The sequence below is a fragment of the Felis catus genome, chromosome E1 (assembly GCF_018350175.1).
Source record: "Felis catus isolate Fca126 chromosome E1, F.catus_Fca126_mat1.0, whole genome shotgun sequence".
In the NCBI taxonomy this organism is placed as follows: Eukaryota; Metazoa; Chordata; class Mammalia; order Carnivora; family Felidae; genus Felis; species Felis catus.
In genome coordinates this window covers 59,583,922-59,599,951 of record NC_058381.1, presented here as the reverse complement: position 1 = coordinate 59,599,951, position 16,030 = coordinate 59,583,922, and the positions used below count along the sequence as shown (strand labels likewise).

General features: G+C 64.5%; 1 protein-coding gene across 1 annotated transcript; it reads left to right on the top strand.

The window, feature by feature from the left end:
• The first annotated feature begins 9,442 nt into the window (after positions 1-9,442).
• On the top strand, positions 9,443-15,674 carry NPTX1 (neuronal pentraxin 1). Its single transcript, XM_023244271.2, has 5 exons — positions 9,443-9,979; positions 10,303-10,510; positions 12,683-12,927; positions 14,136-14,315; positions 14,962-15,674. Exons 1-5 carry the CDS (start codon positions 9,521-9,523, stop codon positions 15,181-15,183), a joined length of 1,314 nt encoding a protein of 437 aa, XP_023100039.1. The 5' UTR covers positions 9,443-9,520; the 3' UTR covers positions 15,184-15,674.
• Positions 15,675-16,030: the final 356 nt, after the last annotated feature.

Genomic DNA, 16,030 nt, shown 5'->3' with positions numbered 1-16,030 from the left:
GAGCAAGATACTGCGGCAAAATGCAGCAAATTTCTCCGAAGCAGGGCTCTGCTCGGAGGCATCCCCTCACTTAAAGGGGCAGGAGCAGAGTTGGGCACCTCCAGCGGGGGAGGGGGGGATCCGAGATGATGCTCCCCAGCTGGGGATGACAGCAGCCCTCGAGTGGGGCCTGTCTGGCCAGGGTTCAGGGTGTGAGGCGGCCTGAGTCTGGCCATGAGAAGGTGAGCTTCCTGGCGGCCAGGTCTCTGTCCTGCTGCCTCACTCTCCCAGCCGCTCCTGGCTCTGGCCCAGATGTGGGTCCTCTTCTGCAGGGCACCCCACAGCCCGCCCAGGGCCTGAAGGGCATGTCGCTGGACCAGGCAGCCCAGCTCCTCCAGGCATGAGAGAGCTGGGCCTGCAAGAGGCCACCCGGAAGCCACCCCTGAGTGCCCGGGGTCACCCGACGTGGGAGCACACTGGTGGGGGGGCGAGGAGTGGCCGGGACCCACAGGAGCTGAGCCCCGGGGCAGTGTGAGAACACAGAGCTGCCCTCCTCCATGCCCCCGCCCCCTCCATGCCAGTCCCACCTCTGGGCCCACCACCGGCCCATGCTTCACCTCTTGACGTACTTTCTCGAGAGGCAGGAAAATCCCGCTTTCATAGATGAAATACCAGAGACCCCAGAGGTTGACTTGTGTAAGGTTTTAAGACTCCAGAGGGTGCGGGGTGGGGGGGTCTCGCACAGCCTGCACCTGGCCGGCCTCTGCGGAGCACGGCCGCGGCATCTGGGCTCCTTCCCGTGTGCCACAAACAGGCAGGTCTCCTCCACATTCGTCCAGTGGGAGGTGCCTCCAAGAGAGCTGGCCGCGGCTGGGAAATGCCACAAAACACGACTGCTGGGAATGTCCCCAGACCCACCTAAGGAATAAAGAGACAGAGGAAGGGGGGCTAGAGGCCTGTGGAGGGATTCGGGGCTGGTGGGTTCGTGACAAATCACCCAGAGCAGCCGCAGAGGCCAGGAGCTAAATACGATCGGTCTCGCAATTCACACAGAACGGACACTGATTCCACACAAAGCATAATTTGGGGGTGTTCTCCACCTCCACTGCCATCACCCCAGCCAGGACAATCACCTAACTGATCTCCCTGCCTCCACCGGGTGCCAGAGCCAGATCTATTCTTCACTGAATGGCCGGCAGAATCTTTCTAACATAGTCACGTGCTCCAAACCCTGACGTGGCTCCCCACAACCGCGGTGTAATCTAAACCTTTAGTGTGACTTACCAAGAAGGCCCTGCGGACGTCCACATCTGCCTCTCTGTTCATCCCACTCTCTGCTAGAGCTGCCTCGGGGCCTTTGCACACACGCTGCCTTTCCCCGCCGAGAACACCTCTTTGCCCAGGCAATTCCCACTTTGCTGGAAGCCAGTCAGCCAGAGTGGCCAGCTCCTCGGGCCTCTCAGAGCTCGGCCTTAGCCGTGCCCGTGTGGGGACCCGGGCTGAGGGACCGCCAGCCGGTCGGGCTGGTCCTGACTGAGCCTGGCACGATGGAAGGCCTGGCTCTGAGCAGCTTCCTGTTCTCCTGCTTCAGCCCTGTCCCCCAGAGCACTGTGCTGAGCGGGAAATGGAACAGGAAATGAAAATCTTCCCAGAAAGAGGGCTTCTGACCCTAAGACATCATCCCACTAGGACGGCTTCATTCCTTTATTCCTTTGTTTTCTTCCCAGACACCTGCACAGTTTAAGATTGCTCCTCCCTCCCACACGAGTGCGGGCGCGCGCGCGCACACACACACACACACACACACACACACACACAACGGGCGTGTGAGGAACACTCACTTGAGACCCCTCTCCCAGGAGCCCCCCTGTGTCCCCATGACATCCCCAGGAGGGTAGGGGGGACCACACACCCCACAGGATCTGACAGCTGTAGGCACTGACTCAGCATTGCACAAGAAAGAGGGGGGATGTGTAGCCCCAAACGAGAGAGAGCTCCCTGCTCCCCGCATATCACCTGGGCTCCCCTCCTGGCTCAGGGACCCTTCCTGGACTGGCTCCGTCCTGCCGGTCCTGCCCCTGCCGGGAGCTCAGCAACGTCACCATGATAACAACAACCGCCACCATTGATCCGTGCTGGCAGTGTGCCAGGCCTCTGCGGGGCGCCTCCCCCCCCCCCAAACGCCTCCATCTGATGACATCCTTACGTCTCACTGTCTCACTCCGGGTGCTGGGTAAATGGTGGCAAACGATGACGCTGAGGCAGGGGCATGAGGGGACGCAGAGCTCAGGGTCGGGGACGGGCCCGGGGAGCCGAAATCCTGCCCTGCTAAGCCACAGGTCATGTAATGTTCTCGCTTCAGACCCAGCCAGACAGCAGCCTAGAGCGATCTCGATATAGCTCCCGGTAGCGGATGCCAACGTTTTAAGAAAAGTGCCTGAAATTGAAACTTAAAGCCCGGAAAATCACAGCCATCAGCTTAAAAGAAAGGTAGCTGGAAAGCTCTCGGGTGTCCCCCATCTGGGCGAGTTCCTCGTGACACATAGTAGGTACCGGAAAGATGTCCCCTGAATGAGTGAGTGAATGAATGAATGAGTGAGTGAATGGCAGCTCAGAAGGGCCGGGTCTCGCATCACTGGAATTAGCTGTGCCGCTTCGGCCAAGGCACTAAAACGGGTAAAACGGCGCCCGGGCTCAGTGGGTTAAGCCTCTAACTCTTGATTTCAGCTCAGGGCATGATCTCACGGTTCTGAGTTCGAGCCCCACGTCGGGCTCCATGCTGACAGCGGGGAGCCTGCTGGGGATTCTCTCTCTCCCTGCCTCTCTCTCTGCCCCTCCCCTGCTGGCTTCCTCTGTCTCTCAAAAGAAACAAACTGTAAAATAAAATAAGAGAAAAATAAAGTAAAATAAAACAACACAAAAGATAACATAGGTAAAAAAAAAAAAAGGAAGGAGCAAGAATCCGGCCTACTGTGCGCTGTGAGACTCCCTCCAGGATCACGTGCAGGAAGGTGCGTGCAGATGCCTTGTCCCTCGCAGACGCCGTACGGGCTCATTCGTGGCGAGTCCTCGGGGCACCGCCAGCCCCAAGGGGCCCTCGGCATCAGCCCGGTAGTGGGAGCCCCAGGCCCCTGGCAGCCTGCGGCCTCTGCCCAGCCCCCCACCACCCCGGCCTCGGCCGCGGCAGCCGGTCCCCAGAGCGGGAAGCGCCTGCCCTGTGGGAAGGAGCCCACGCTCTCCCCGCCCAGCCTGAGTGATGGCTTCCGGGCACAGGCTTTGCAATAACTGTAATCCCTTCCGCAACACCTTTTCGCCTCCTCTCATTTTATGTTTCCTGTGCCCTCTCCTGACGGTGGGCAGATGGTGAGCTTGACGGGCAAGGACACGTCGGGCCGGCGGCCCGGCCAGATGCTGCCAGCTTGGGGGAGCGAACCGAGTTCACGCACACGGGTGTGGGCGGGGTGGGGGCTCCGGGCCCGGCCCAGACCCGGCCTTCACACTTACTGGCTTCCAGAGGGCACAGAAGGGGGGGCAGGGGGCACGATGACGCTGGACATTGCCACATGCGTTGCTGAGAGCCCAGCACCCGGAGTTCAGAAATCCTACAGAATGGTCCCTTGAATGTTGGAGTGGGGGGTGCTCCCCATCCTCCCCTGTTTCCCACCCCCTCCCTGGGCCATCTCCCCGCCATCCCGCCATCCCGCCAGCCATCCCGAGGGTGCCAGGCCCCTCCCGGACACACTGAAGAGCCCACTAAGGGCTGGGTTCTGGGACAAGTGCCTGGACCTCATCACCTCAATCTCCTCCTGGCTGGCGGAGATGTGTCCCAGTGTGCATTCCTGTCCCCAGGGCCACCAACCCTCCCCCCCCCCTTCCCCACAAGGGAAGGGTGGGGAGTCAAGCCTGCTCCGCTCCTCGACCCAGGTCACCACCAAGTCCTGACGACTTAATCTCTGGAAATGTTCTCGAATCGATCTTTCTCTCCCCACTCCTGCCTCTCCTGCCATGATCGCCGTCCCCTCCCTGTCACTTCCAGCAGCAGCCTCTGAGCCAGCCTCTTCGGCAGGCCCTGCTCCCCCACAATCTGCCCCCCACAGAGGTGTCCCCAGGTAGGATCTCTCGCACTTAGGACTGTAGTCACACCTCATTGTCCCAGCCCGAGCTTGCAAGCCCTCTGCCATGTGCCAGCCACACCTCCTCAGGCCTCTGCTCTGCACTTTACTGTCAAAGACGAAGGGTGTCCCCTCCCTCCACGGGGTGCCCCCTTCACCCCAGCACCGGTTATGCTAGCCCCGTCCTTCCTCACTCACTCCTCAAGACCCCTCTCTGGTGGCACATCCTTAGGAGACTCTTGTGACTGCTGAACCCCGACCCACCCGTCTGCCATGGCTTGGGGGGGGGTCCTCTCGTCCCCACGGCACACACCTGCCACACTGGGGGTGCATTTATACCTGTGTCGCCTGAGAAACGAATGCTCTCTGGGACACAGAACAGCGTATCGGTCCCCTGTAGCCCGGCACCCGGCCTGCACCTCGGTAGATGCTCTGGAAATATTTGCTGAACTGAGAGCAAACTTTATGAATATTTACACTGTACTCCATGCCCACGATTCTGCCTGGCACCAGAAACTCCTGCTCGGAGAAAAGTGAGGGGAACCTTCCCGAAGAGGGCTCACGTTTCTGCCTTTTATAAAACTCCCATTCACTGGGGCCCCTACCAGTTGGTCACCACTGTCCCCCCCTGTGCTGGGCCCCAGGGGAGGGCAGGGCAGGGCAGGGAGGGAGACCACCCAGGGCTTTGTCCCCAGCCAGACTGGGCGGCTCGGAGGAGGGAAGGGCTCAGAGGGAACGCCAGCTGGAGGAGGGAGTCTGGAGGTCAGCAGGGACCCTGCTGTCCCACGCTGACGACCACTGTCCATGATTGGGGAGCCTCTGCCATGGCCACTGAGAGTTTGGTTGTATTGGCCCAACAGACGTGAATCTGGGACCCCTGTGGTGAAGCAGGGGCTGCGTCTCTTCCCAGGGCGGCAGGTGAGAAGCCCAGAGCCCAGGTTCTATGGACCCGGCCTGATCTCCCTCCACCACTGGGTGTGGACAACATGGGCCTCTGTCCCTCCTCATACCTCTCACTGCCACCGGGTCCCATCCATCAGAGGGCTCTTTCCCTTGCTGCTCAGGGCTCCCCCGAGGCTTGGGGATGGGGGGATGGGGGGAGAGGGGGCAGTGTGGAGGTCAGGGCTTGCCCCTCACCAATGCCTTCACCGGACATGCACGGCCCTGGGCTTCTCTGGGCCTCCCTCGGCTTCCTCATCTGTCAAGTGAGGACAGTAGCCTGGCCATGCCTTACAGGCAACTGAATGAATGTGGACAGAGGGCTTTGCAAAAGGACAGTTTCTTTCTTTTTTTTTTTTTTAATTTTTTAAATGTTTATTTATTCTGAGGGAGAGAACGCACGCAAGCAGGGGAGGGGTAGAAACAGGGACAGAGAGAGAGAACTCCAGGCAGGCTCTGAGCTGTCAGCACAGAGCCCGACGCGGGACTCGATCCCACGAACTGTGAGATCATGACTTGAGCTGAAATCTAGAGCCGGACCCTTGACCAACCGAGCCCCCCAGGTGCCCCCCGCACAGGGACAGCTTCTTGTTTGTGAGATAGGGTTATTACGGCAGGTGGGGAAGAGGGGAGAAGGAACCGCGTGGGTAGAGCCCGTCCCCCAGCAGAACTGGGCCGCAGGGACCTACCCCTGTCACACCAGAGTGGGGAGGCGGAGTCTGTCTGGGAAGCTAGTCCACTGACCCCCCACGGGGCTTGCTGCTGACCGAGCTGGCCCACACTCCCTCCTCGGAGCCCAGAGCCATCTCACGGGGCAAGGTGGGGGATCTCGTGGCCTGGCTCTGTTCCGAGGGTCTGACTACCAAAGGTCCCACTGGCCCTCACCTGGGGGCAGCCAGAAGCCCATCCCCTCTGCTCCAGGGACAACCCGTGGGTGCCACCTCCCGTGAGGTGCGGAACCACAAACAGAAAAGTGCACAAGCCGCACGTGCCCAATGAGCTGTCACGAGGTGAGCACCGATCGAGAAACAGATCCCAGCCAGCACCACAGGGGCTGCTGAAAACACAGACACAGAAGCAAAGAGCAAGTTGGGAGCATTGCCGGAGGTGTCCCCCCCCATGTTTAAAATGCCAGCCCCTACGCAAAGTGTCCTCCCATCCTGGCTGAGACACCAGCTCACCCTGCAACCGCCCCCCCCCCCACACACACACCACATGTCCTCCAGGGAACACGGACCTGTGCCCCGGAGCTGGGGTCCCGAAGCAAGGACTCCTGCCTCCTTCTCTTCCCGGATGCGGGTCCCAGCTGAGCCCACCCCACCCCTCTGCTCCCCAGCCTGCCCACTTCCGGGGTAGCCATTTCAAGAGGCAAGGTGGACCTGAATTCCGGACAGGCCGTGTGTCCCTGTCCTGGTGTTTTCAGCATCTTCGGGGGACCCTCTCGGTGTCCACCCAGTGGTCCTGGGCTGAGGTCCTAGACCAGCTCATGGCCTTGCGCCAGGGAGAGGACAGGCCCAGGAGACCACGCCGTCGGCCACTGTTTCCCACCAGGGGTGCGCGGAGCTGCTGGCACCCACTCATTGCTTTGTCTTCAGGGATTTGCAAGCGGATTGTTAAATGGGGCCATCACTAAGATTTAAGTTACACAAACTTATTGTTAAATACACTATATTGCAAATAAAGGTAGGGCCTACTCAGAACTCATCAGCTTCTAATGCTTTTTCTTACGTTTTACTATTTCTACGTCTTTGGGGTTACCTACATCTGTTACACCCTTATGGTGGGAATGTCGTGTGATCGGGGTAGTGCCTCTCTTCCCGGCCCTGCCGCCAGGGTTTCCACTTCCGGGATGCCCTCTGCGGTTCTGGGATGTGGAACCCTGGCCAGGCGTGGGGGGTGGGGGGACCGCGGGCCCACAGAGGAAGGTGCCCCTGCCTCCGCGGACCTTCCCACCAGCTAGTTAGGCATCTTGAGGCTCCTTCTCTGAGGGTTTTGGGCAGGTGGCCCCAGGGATCTTGGATGCCTCTGAGCACTGGGGAGGGAGAGGAAGCCGCAGACGCGATCAGGTTTGAATCCTCCCCTGCCCAAGGTCTTGAGTCGGGCTAAGTGGATCGAAAGAAGGCAGAGAGATCGAAAGAAGGCCCTCCGCCCACCTGTCTGAGCAGGGCGGGCCTGTCTGCACAGGGGTCCCTCATAGCGCTTCCGGGTGGACAGAGCGCTGCAGAGGTCGCCGGCCAAAGGGTCCCGGCCGGAGACCGCAGTCCCCTCGCCGCGGGGCTCCACACCTCCCTCTCGCTGCCCCTGGAAACTGCCCCAGAGCCCCTCCTCCCCCTCTGAGGCCCCCTACTCCAGTCTCGGAGGGCTGGCGGGGGTGGACAGGTGCCCGGGGTCTCCTCTCCGGCTGGTGATGGCCCAGGCCCCCCACCTTGCGCTCGCGTAAGCCCGGCCACCTCGGCGGCTCAGGACGCGAGGCCGGACGTGGGTTCCGGCTCCGTCCACGCGGACTGCCCCGGGCCCCGCCAGGTCCTTCTCCCGTACCCACTCGCTCGCTGCGGCGCGCCCTCCCTCCCGGCCCGGGACAGCCTCGTCCCCGGGGGCCCCGCGCGGGGAGTTCCTCCCGAGTCGCCTTCCAGCCTGGGGAGATCCTCAGGACCGCGGGGGCGCCGGTGGCTAGCCCCCTCCCGCGACCTGGGCGCCGGGGCCAGAAGCCCGCACAGCCCCGGGGCCGCGGGGCTCGGAGCGCAGGACCGCCGCGTGCGGCCCGCGGGGTCCCTCTGGCGCCGGGAAGCGGAGGCCGAAGGACGCGCGGGCTCCGGGAGGGTTCAGGGCTGAGGCTCTGAAAGAACGCAGGCGGTGGGGCGCCCGGGGCACGGGTGGGACGCGGCGGCCGAAAGGCACGGAGAAGACCGTGGTTCCTCAAAAAGGTCTCGAGAAAGCCGGCTGCTCCTCGTACCCTCGGGGCGGCGGCCCGGCGCCCGCACCCCGCAGCTGCCGGTGGGTCCCCGGGGGGGGGGACCTGCTGGGAACCGCCAGTGCAGCGCCCCGACTGGGGGCGGGGGTGTGCGGAGGGAGCGTCAGCCGGGCCGCCTCCACCGCGGGTGTAGCCTGGTCGCGTGCCGCCACCTGGGGCCCGCCCTCGGGGTCCTGGAGCCTCAGTTTCCTCCTCCGCACAGTGGGGGCTCGGACCCTGGCGGCCTCCAGAGAGCGTTTGTCCCCGAGCGCCTCGGGCGCGCCAGGGGCTCGGGCTTGTCCGGGGCCCCGCACCCGGCGTCCGAACCCGGACGGGAAAACAGGTGCAGGTGGGGGGAGGGGCGAGGGAGGCGGCCCCGAGTAAAGTGCCGTCTCGTGGGGCTCCACTCCGGCGACCTCCCCGCCGAGGCCCCCGGGACCCCTCCCTACCTGCCATCGGCCGAGAAACGGGTCGAGCTGGGGCTCACGGAGTCCCGAACGCCCAACACGCACACGGACACACACGGACGCGCACACGGACACACACGGCCGTGCACGCGCGCCTCCGCGACGGGCGGGCGCCCCGGGAGCGCGGAAGGGTCCGCCCGCCCGGCCCCCCTCGGAAGCGCCGCGGGACCAGCGCCTCCCCCGGGGCTGCAGGGAGCGTCCAGCCCCGGCGGAGCCTTCTGCCCGGAATCGGGCCGGCTCCGCTGGCAGGAAAGCCCCGATCCGCTAGGGCTCCATCCGGGGCGGGGGGGGGGGGGCGGGCTGTGCTGCCGTCCCCCAGGACAGCGTTGCCGGGTCCCCCAAACCCCGGGCCTGTGGGAGGGGGCGGGAGCGCGGGTCCCCAGACCCAGGGTGTAGAGCGGCTTTCCAACCCCACACGGGCATCCCGGAAACCCCCTCTCTGGACTTAGGCGCGCCGCGAGGATCCGCTTCCCAGCGCTCCTCGCTCGGCACCGGGTGTAGACGGATTGAGTCCCTGGGGACCCGGCCCGAGCCACCCCCCCCCTCCCCGCCTCCCCCCAGGGTGTTCTGTGCCGCCAAGCGCGTTGAACCGAATCCTGTCTCCCGGGCCGGCCGTGGGCTCCCACCCTCCCGCAGCCCCGTCGGAAATTTGGGGACATCTTGCAGGTGGCCCATCCCATAGTCCCAGGCCGCGCCCCCCCCCCGCCCCCCCCCCCCCCCCCCCCCCCGCCCCGGCCCGGGGCTCTCCCAGCCTCCGCGGAAGCAGCACCCGCCGGGCGGGGGGAGGGGGCGGGGGAGGAGGCCGGGGGAGGCTCAGCCCCCACGCGCGCCCCAAAGACCCCCGCCGCGCCGCGGGCCGGGCCGCAGACAATTAAAGCGGGATTCCTCCCCCGCTGACGTCGGCAGCGCCGAGGCCCCTCCCGCGGCGGCATAAAAGGCGCGGGCTCCGCAGCGCGGGCGGCAGTGAGGGCCGGGCAGCGCGGCGGTGAGGACTGCGCGGCCCAGCAGCGCGGCGCCCAGAGCGCGGGCCGCCCGCCGAGCCCCGCCGAGCCGAGCCCCCAGCGCCCGCAGCCATGCCGGCCGGCCGCGCCGCGCGCACCTGTGCGCTGCTCGCCCTCTGCCTCCTGGGCGGCGCGGCCCAGGATTTCGGGCCGACGCGCTTCATCTGCACCTCGGTGCCCGTGGACGCCGACATGTGCGCCGCGTCCGTGGCCGCCGGCGGCGCCGAGGAGCTCCGGAGCAACGTGCTGCAGCTCCGCGAGACCGTGCTGCAGCAGAAGGAGACCATCCTGAGCCAGAAGGAGACCATCCGCGAGCTGACCACCAAGCTGGGCCGCTGCGAGAGCCAGAGCACGCTGGACGCGGGCACCGGCGAGGCCCGGGCCGGCGGCGGCGGCGGCGGCGGCGGCCGCAAGCAGCCGGGCTCGGGCAAGAACACCATGGGCGACCTGTCCCGGACGCCGGCCGCCGAGACGCTCAGCCAACTCGGGCAAACTTTGCAGTCGCTCAAAACCCGCCTGGAGAACCTGGAGGTCTGCGCGCGCCGCGTCCCCCCCCCCCCCCCACTGCCCCCGGCTCGTGCGCCCCTCTGCCCTGCCCCACCCCCACTCCCGACCCGGCCCGACATCCACCACCACCACCCCCCCCCCGCCGCCGGCCCCGCCTCGGCCGGACACCCGTGCCCCACCGGGGCTGCGCGGAGCCTGAGGGGCTCCGCAGACGGCGGCCACTCGCCCGAGCTCCCCGCCAGGCCGCCCCCGCATTCGCCCCGAGGGGACCTCGCCGCGGGCCTCCCGGCACGGTCCCCGCTCCACGCGTAACGATGTGGTTTCCCCCTGCCCTCGCACCCCCGCAGCAGTACAGCCGGCTCAATTCCTCCAGCCAGACCAACAGCCTCAAGGATCTGCTGCAGAGCAAGATCGATGACCTGGAGAGGCAGGTGCTGTCTCGGGTGAACACTCTGGAGGAGGGAAAGGGTGGCCCCAGGAACGACACGGAGGAGAGAGTCAAGATCGAGAGCGCCCTGACCTCCCTGCACCAGCGGATCAGCGAGCTGGAGAAAGGTACCGGGCTGGAGGTAGTGGGGGGTGGAGCGACCTGCTGCCTGCCAGGCTCCCTGGGCCATGGGGACCCTGCCTCAGGTCCTGGCCTCCTGCCCAGCTCAGCTCCAGGCTGAAAAGCCCAAAGCTTCTCAGCCTCTCCAGCCCCCTTCCCGCTTCCTGAGTCCCTGCTCTAGGTTTTGCGTTTCCAGCCCATGTTCCTGGTGGTGCCGGGGCCCCTGGGCTGGGGACATATGGAGGCAACAGAAGCAGAGTGAGAAAGGGATTGGTTGGTGTCGGCAGCACCCCCGTCCACACACACACACACACACACACACACACACACACACACACACACACACTGGGAGGATTTTTCCAAGTCTGATTTGTTTAATGTTCAGTAAGTTTGCACCGTAGTTGTGGTGCTCCCAAGCCCTCCCTGGTAAGAAAGCTGGGCTCCAGCTGGTCCCCATCCCCGGTAGAGAGAGTGGGGTGTGGGCCGGGGAAGGGTCCCCTGGTTCCCAGCAGATTTGGGCCCTGAGTAGGTTGTCTCCCAGCTCATCGCCCCCCCCCCACCCCGGTGTCCTGTGGGGATCTCCGGGTCCCCCCCTTCCGGTGAGCCCCCTCCCCATGGTTTTATCTTCTGAGTAATCCAAGCCCTGGAATCTTGCAAGACCCAGTTGGTTCCTGGGTCACCAACTCTGGCCAGCCCCAGCTGCACCCCAGGGCTCACAGATGAGCTGGGCTCAGCCTTGAAGTCACAGAAATCAAACAAGGTTGTAAAAGGGGGGGGGGCGTTCCTGGGCTTGGAGCAGGGCCACGTGACCCTTCTTGGACCGCAAAATGTGCCGGATGGATTTAAACAGTGCCGTCTTAAGGCACGTTATGTAACTGAAAAACAGATCAGGGGAAGGAGGGACGGGGGAGGGAGGGGAGGGAAGGAGGGGAGATTGGGGGGAATGAAAAACATCCCCTAGAGAAGCCAGGGGCTGGTTCTGCTTGAAGGTGGGGGGGGGGGGCGTGCAAGCCGGGGATGGTTGGGGGAGCACTGAGGGGGCCAGCTCTGCTATTCCCTGGTACCTGACTTGGATGGGGGGTTGCTGGCCCAGCAGGATGCCTTCTAGAAATAATTCTTGGCCTGGGGGCCGGTTTAGTTCTGGACTGCCTGGCAGGCCCCGGAGCACACCCAGGAGCTGGCAGGTGTGCGTGTTCCTGGCTCTGAGCCTGGTGCCTGTGCCCACTGCTGGGTTGGAATGTTTTGCCTGGAGTCAGTCACACCATATCCAGGGCCACAGCTACAGCGTGTGTGTGTGGGTTGGGAGGGGGGCAGACAAGCATTCCCCGAGACATCACTGGCAGGCTGGGAGCTGGTGGCTGTTGTGGAAAGGGAAGCTATCAGGCCGGGAGCCTGAGTTTTCAGGAAACACACACAGGAAGCTCTCCCGGAGAATGAATGGCATAGTCCTCAAAGCAGTCACTTTGGCGGGGGGGTGCCCTGACTCCCTGGTGCCCTGCCCTGTCTGCAGGACTCCGGGCAGAGTTTCCAGAAGAACCTTAGAAGGACCGCTTTCCCTCCTGTGGGGTAGATGGGATTCTGGAAATAGCCAGACTTCTCAGGGCTGGTTGATTGGGTCCGATGAGTGGCCAGGGACTGCAGCATGTGCTGGCCTCAAGGAGAGTGTCCTGGGCACCAGGGGCCTGGCTGTCTCGGGTGGGAATCCAGGTGGGAATCCAAGAGGCGTGTTTGTGAACACCCGCTGGCAGCCTGCATCCTGGAATCGGGGCGGCTGGCCGCAGGGGCTGCTCTGGGGGAGCTAGCCTCCTTCAGGCTGGAGGAGACCTCCCTCTGTGGCCACACATCAAGGGCCGGTTTACCAGGAGTGCACTAAGCCATGCCCACGGTACAGCCTGCCAAGTCCCCCCTCACACCCCCATCCGGCTTCCCCAGAGGCAGGACGTGGGAGCCAGACCAAGGAGTGCGGAGATCTTAGGTCAGCTCTTTCATTCTGGCCCCGTGCCCTCAGGCAAAGCACTTGCCCCCCTCCACCCCCACCCCAGCATCTATAGAATGGAGACAGTCGTGTCTGCTTTCCTGAGCTTGGGTTGGGGGTGGAGGGGAGCACAGAATGATTTTCAGACCCGGAGGAGTGCTTTGAGGCGCAGACAGATGAAGGGACTGCATCCTGTCCTTCCCAGGTCAGAAGGACAACCGTCCTGGAGACAAATTCCAGCTCACATTCCCACTGCGGACCAACTACATGTACGCCAAGGTGAAGAAGAGCCTGCCGGAGATGTATGCCTTCACGGTGTGCATGTGGCTTAAGTCCAGCGCCGCGCCCGGGGTGGGCACCCCCTTCTCCTACGCCGTGCCTGGCCAGGCCAACGAGCTAGTTCTCATTGAGTGGGGCAACAATCCCATGGAGATCCTCATCAACGACAAGGTAGAGCAACCCCGCCCCCTCCAGCCACCTGGGCTTATAGGAAGGCCCGGTGAGGCCCCCAGGCCCGCCTGGCTGCTGGGGCAGGTGCCCGGGGCTGCGGGTGGGGGTGGGGGGAGAGGTGGGCATGAGAGACACAGCCACAGATGCAGCTGTGGTCCCAACAGAAGTGCCCACCAGGTAGGACTGAGGGAGGTGGAGGGTGAGGACAGGGGGAAACGGAGAGGGGCGCCCTGGCCCTAGTCGGAAGAGGGTGAGGCTGGAACTTTCTCAGACCCAGGCTTCCCCGGGGAAGGCAGGGGAAGGTCCACAGGGCAGATCAGACCCTGGGTCCTCCTCCCCCAGCTGGCCTCAGGGCTGGCTTTGCTCCTGTGGGAAGGACCACAGATGTTCCGCGGTGAGTCAAGGTGCCCCAATCTGTCCTGCTCAAGCCCCCACCGCTGGGAGGAGGCCAGACGCACACAGCGCCCTGGAGAGTCCGCCTGTTCCCTCCAGGGAGCCTTCTCCATCCTGGTCCTGTACAGCTGTGGACACCTCTGAGGCAGCACTGGCAGTAAATCTCTAAAACCCAGGCTGGGGATTGGAATCCAAGCCCCTGCTGTTGACGCCTCGACCAGAAAGGGTTGTTCCTCTCTGGGCGAGTTAAAGGGTGGGCAGGTTCCCTCGTCTGCTGCATCTGCTGCGCCGTCTGTCCCCTCCGGAATGTGAGAGAGGGAGGGAAACCCCAGGCCGCGCAGGCTGGCCTGAGCTTTAAAGGCGTGGTGCCATGCCCCCTGGCGTCTGAGCCTCTGCAGAGGCTGCACGGGTGTAGACCCAGCAGGTCTGGCAGTCGGCGGCGTCGCAGGAGGGAGGAGAGGCCCAGGCGGCAGCAGTGAGCTGAGACCCCAGCGGTGGGATGCTCCTTCCCGAGGGCTGGTTCTGTAGGACCAGCGAAGAGGGAGGAGGGCCAGGAGGGGTGAGGACATTGCGCACCCAGACCGGTCTTAGGAGCCCCTTGCCACATCGTCACATTTCCTGTGTGACTCCAAGGTCCATGGAGGGATGGGGCTGACGGGCGCTAAGGCCCAGAGGGGCAGGTGCTGAGAGAGTTCGGTAATGGTGTTTACTGGCAACGTAGGGACGGGAAGAGAAGCAGTGGAATTGGTAAGTAGTGACGATCGATCGATCGCCGGTCCCTGTACCCATGATGTTGCGTGTGGCGTCCTTCCCAGGTGGCCAAGCTGCCCTTTGTAATCAATGATGGCAAGTGGCATCACATCTGTGTCACCTGGACCACCCGGGACGGGGTCTGGGAAGCCTACCAGGACGGCACCCAGGGTGGCAACGGCGAGAACCTGGCACCCTATCACCCCATCAAGCCCCAGGGTGTGCTGGTGCTGGGCCAGGAGCAGGTACTGGCCTTGGGGAGGGGTGCTGGCTGCAGGGGAAGGAGCCCCAGCAGCAGAGAAGGGAGGGGGGCGAGGAGGGAGGGAGTTGGAGAGGGGAGTGGCTCCCCCACCCCCGGAGGGAGCCAAGAGAAGCAGGTTAGGCAGCACTGGGCAGAGAGCGCGCTCTGGGTGGGCTCCTGGGAAGTTCGGTGGGGCGGCCGCAGCTGCGTCTCTGGCACAGGAAAGCAAGCCTGCCCTTAGGGTTGCGGGACGCATTACCTGAAAGGGATCGGTCTCCCCCTCGGGCACCCGCAGGGAAGGCACGGGGGAGGGTCCCAGGCCTTCCAGGCCTTCTGCTCCCGTGGGGCTCTGCAGGGAGAGCGGCAGCGGCCCCCGTGGTTGTGCGCGGCCCCGGCCGACCCCCCTCACTGGCCGAGGGGGAGGCAGAGTCCAGGCGCCCCCAGAAAAAGCTCCGCATCCCGAGCGGAGGTGGCCAGTAGTGTCCCTTTTCCCGGGCACCCCATGGGAGGGGGACCAAGGTCTGGCCGGAGACCCAGAGACGGGACAGAATGGTGCGCGGGAGGCAGATGCGAGAGCCCCTAGTGGGGGAGACGCGGAGACGTGCCCCCTGGGGACGCCCCCCCCCCTCACCGTCTGCTCTTCTCTGAAGGACACCCTGGGTGGTGGGTTTGATGCCACCCAGGCGTTCGTGGGCGAGCTGGCCCATTTCAACATCTGGGACCGCAAGCTGACCCCCGGGGAGGTATATAACCTCGCCACCTGCAGCACCAAGGCCCTCTCCGGCAACGTCATCGCCTGGGCCGAGTCCCACATCGAGATCTACGGCGGGGCCACCAAGTGGACATTCGAAGCCTGTCGCCAGATCAACTGAGGCTCCTGGCGGCCGAGCCTCCCGCCCCTCGGGCCGGCCCGCCCGCCTCCCCCCTGCTTGTGCGGTGGCGACCCGTCTTGTGTCTCCTTCTCTCCCTCTCCCCAGGAGCGACTCAGGCCCTCCCCCTCGCACGCGCTCGCACGCAGCCTGGTTTGTCCTTGTGCCCGGGAAGCAGGTCCGGCTGTCCCCCCCCCCAGGAGCCCGCGCCCCGGGCCTCAGGCCTGCTCGTGCTCCCGCGGGCGCGGTGTGGACGTAGGTGAGAGAGCGTGTGTGTCTACGGGTGTGTGTCTGTGGGGACGAGCGAGGTGGTCTGTGTGCTGCGGGGAGAATCTCACGACTGGTCAGAAGACTCTAGTAGCTGCCCGCGGGCCCCCGTGGGTGGCCCGTGTGGCTTCTTCAACACACGCGCTTGTCTTTGTTTGCAAACCTTTTCCGGGGGCGCAGTTCTCCACCGGTAAAATAAATGTCTTCTGGTGGTTTGTTTGCTCGGGGCCGGGTCCCTCCCCTCAGAGAATTTCTCTTTTGTCATAGGAGTGGATTCTCTCTTGCTCTCCGGGGGGGTGGGCAGAGGTGGGGGGGTGGCCCCGGGAACCGGGCACCCCACCCCCACCCCCGGTGCCCGGCCAGCAAGCTTACAGTGGGCATCCGAGGGCAGCGGTGCTGGGCCTGGGAAGCTGCTTTGCTGGCTCTGGCCCGGGACAGCGCCTCAGCCCCCAGTCTGCCCGCCTCCTTGCACCCTTCGAGGCTGGGATCCGTCCCCCTCTTTTGGCTGCCGGCTGGTGCCCCTCAGAGAGGAGTGTCCCTCCCACAGTCCCGGAAGTCTTGGCTTCTGGCCGTGGGAGACCAG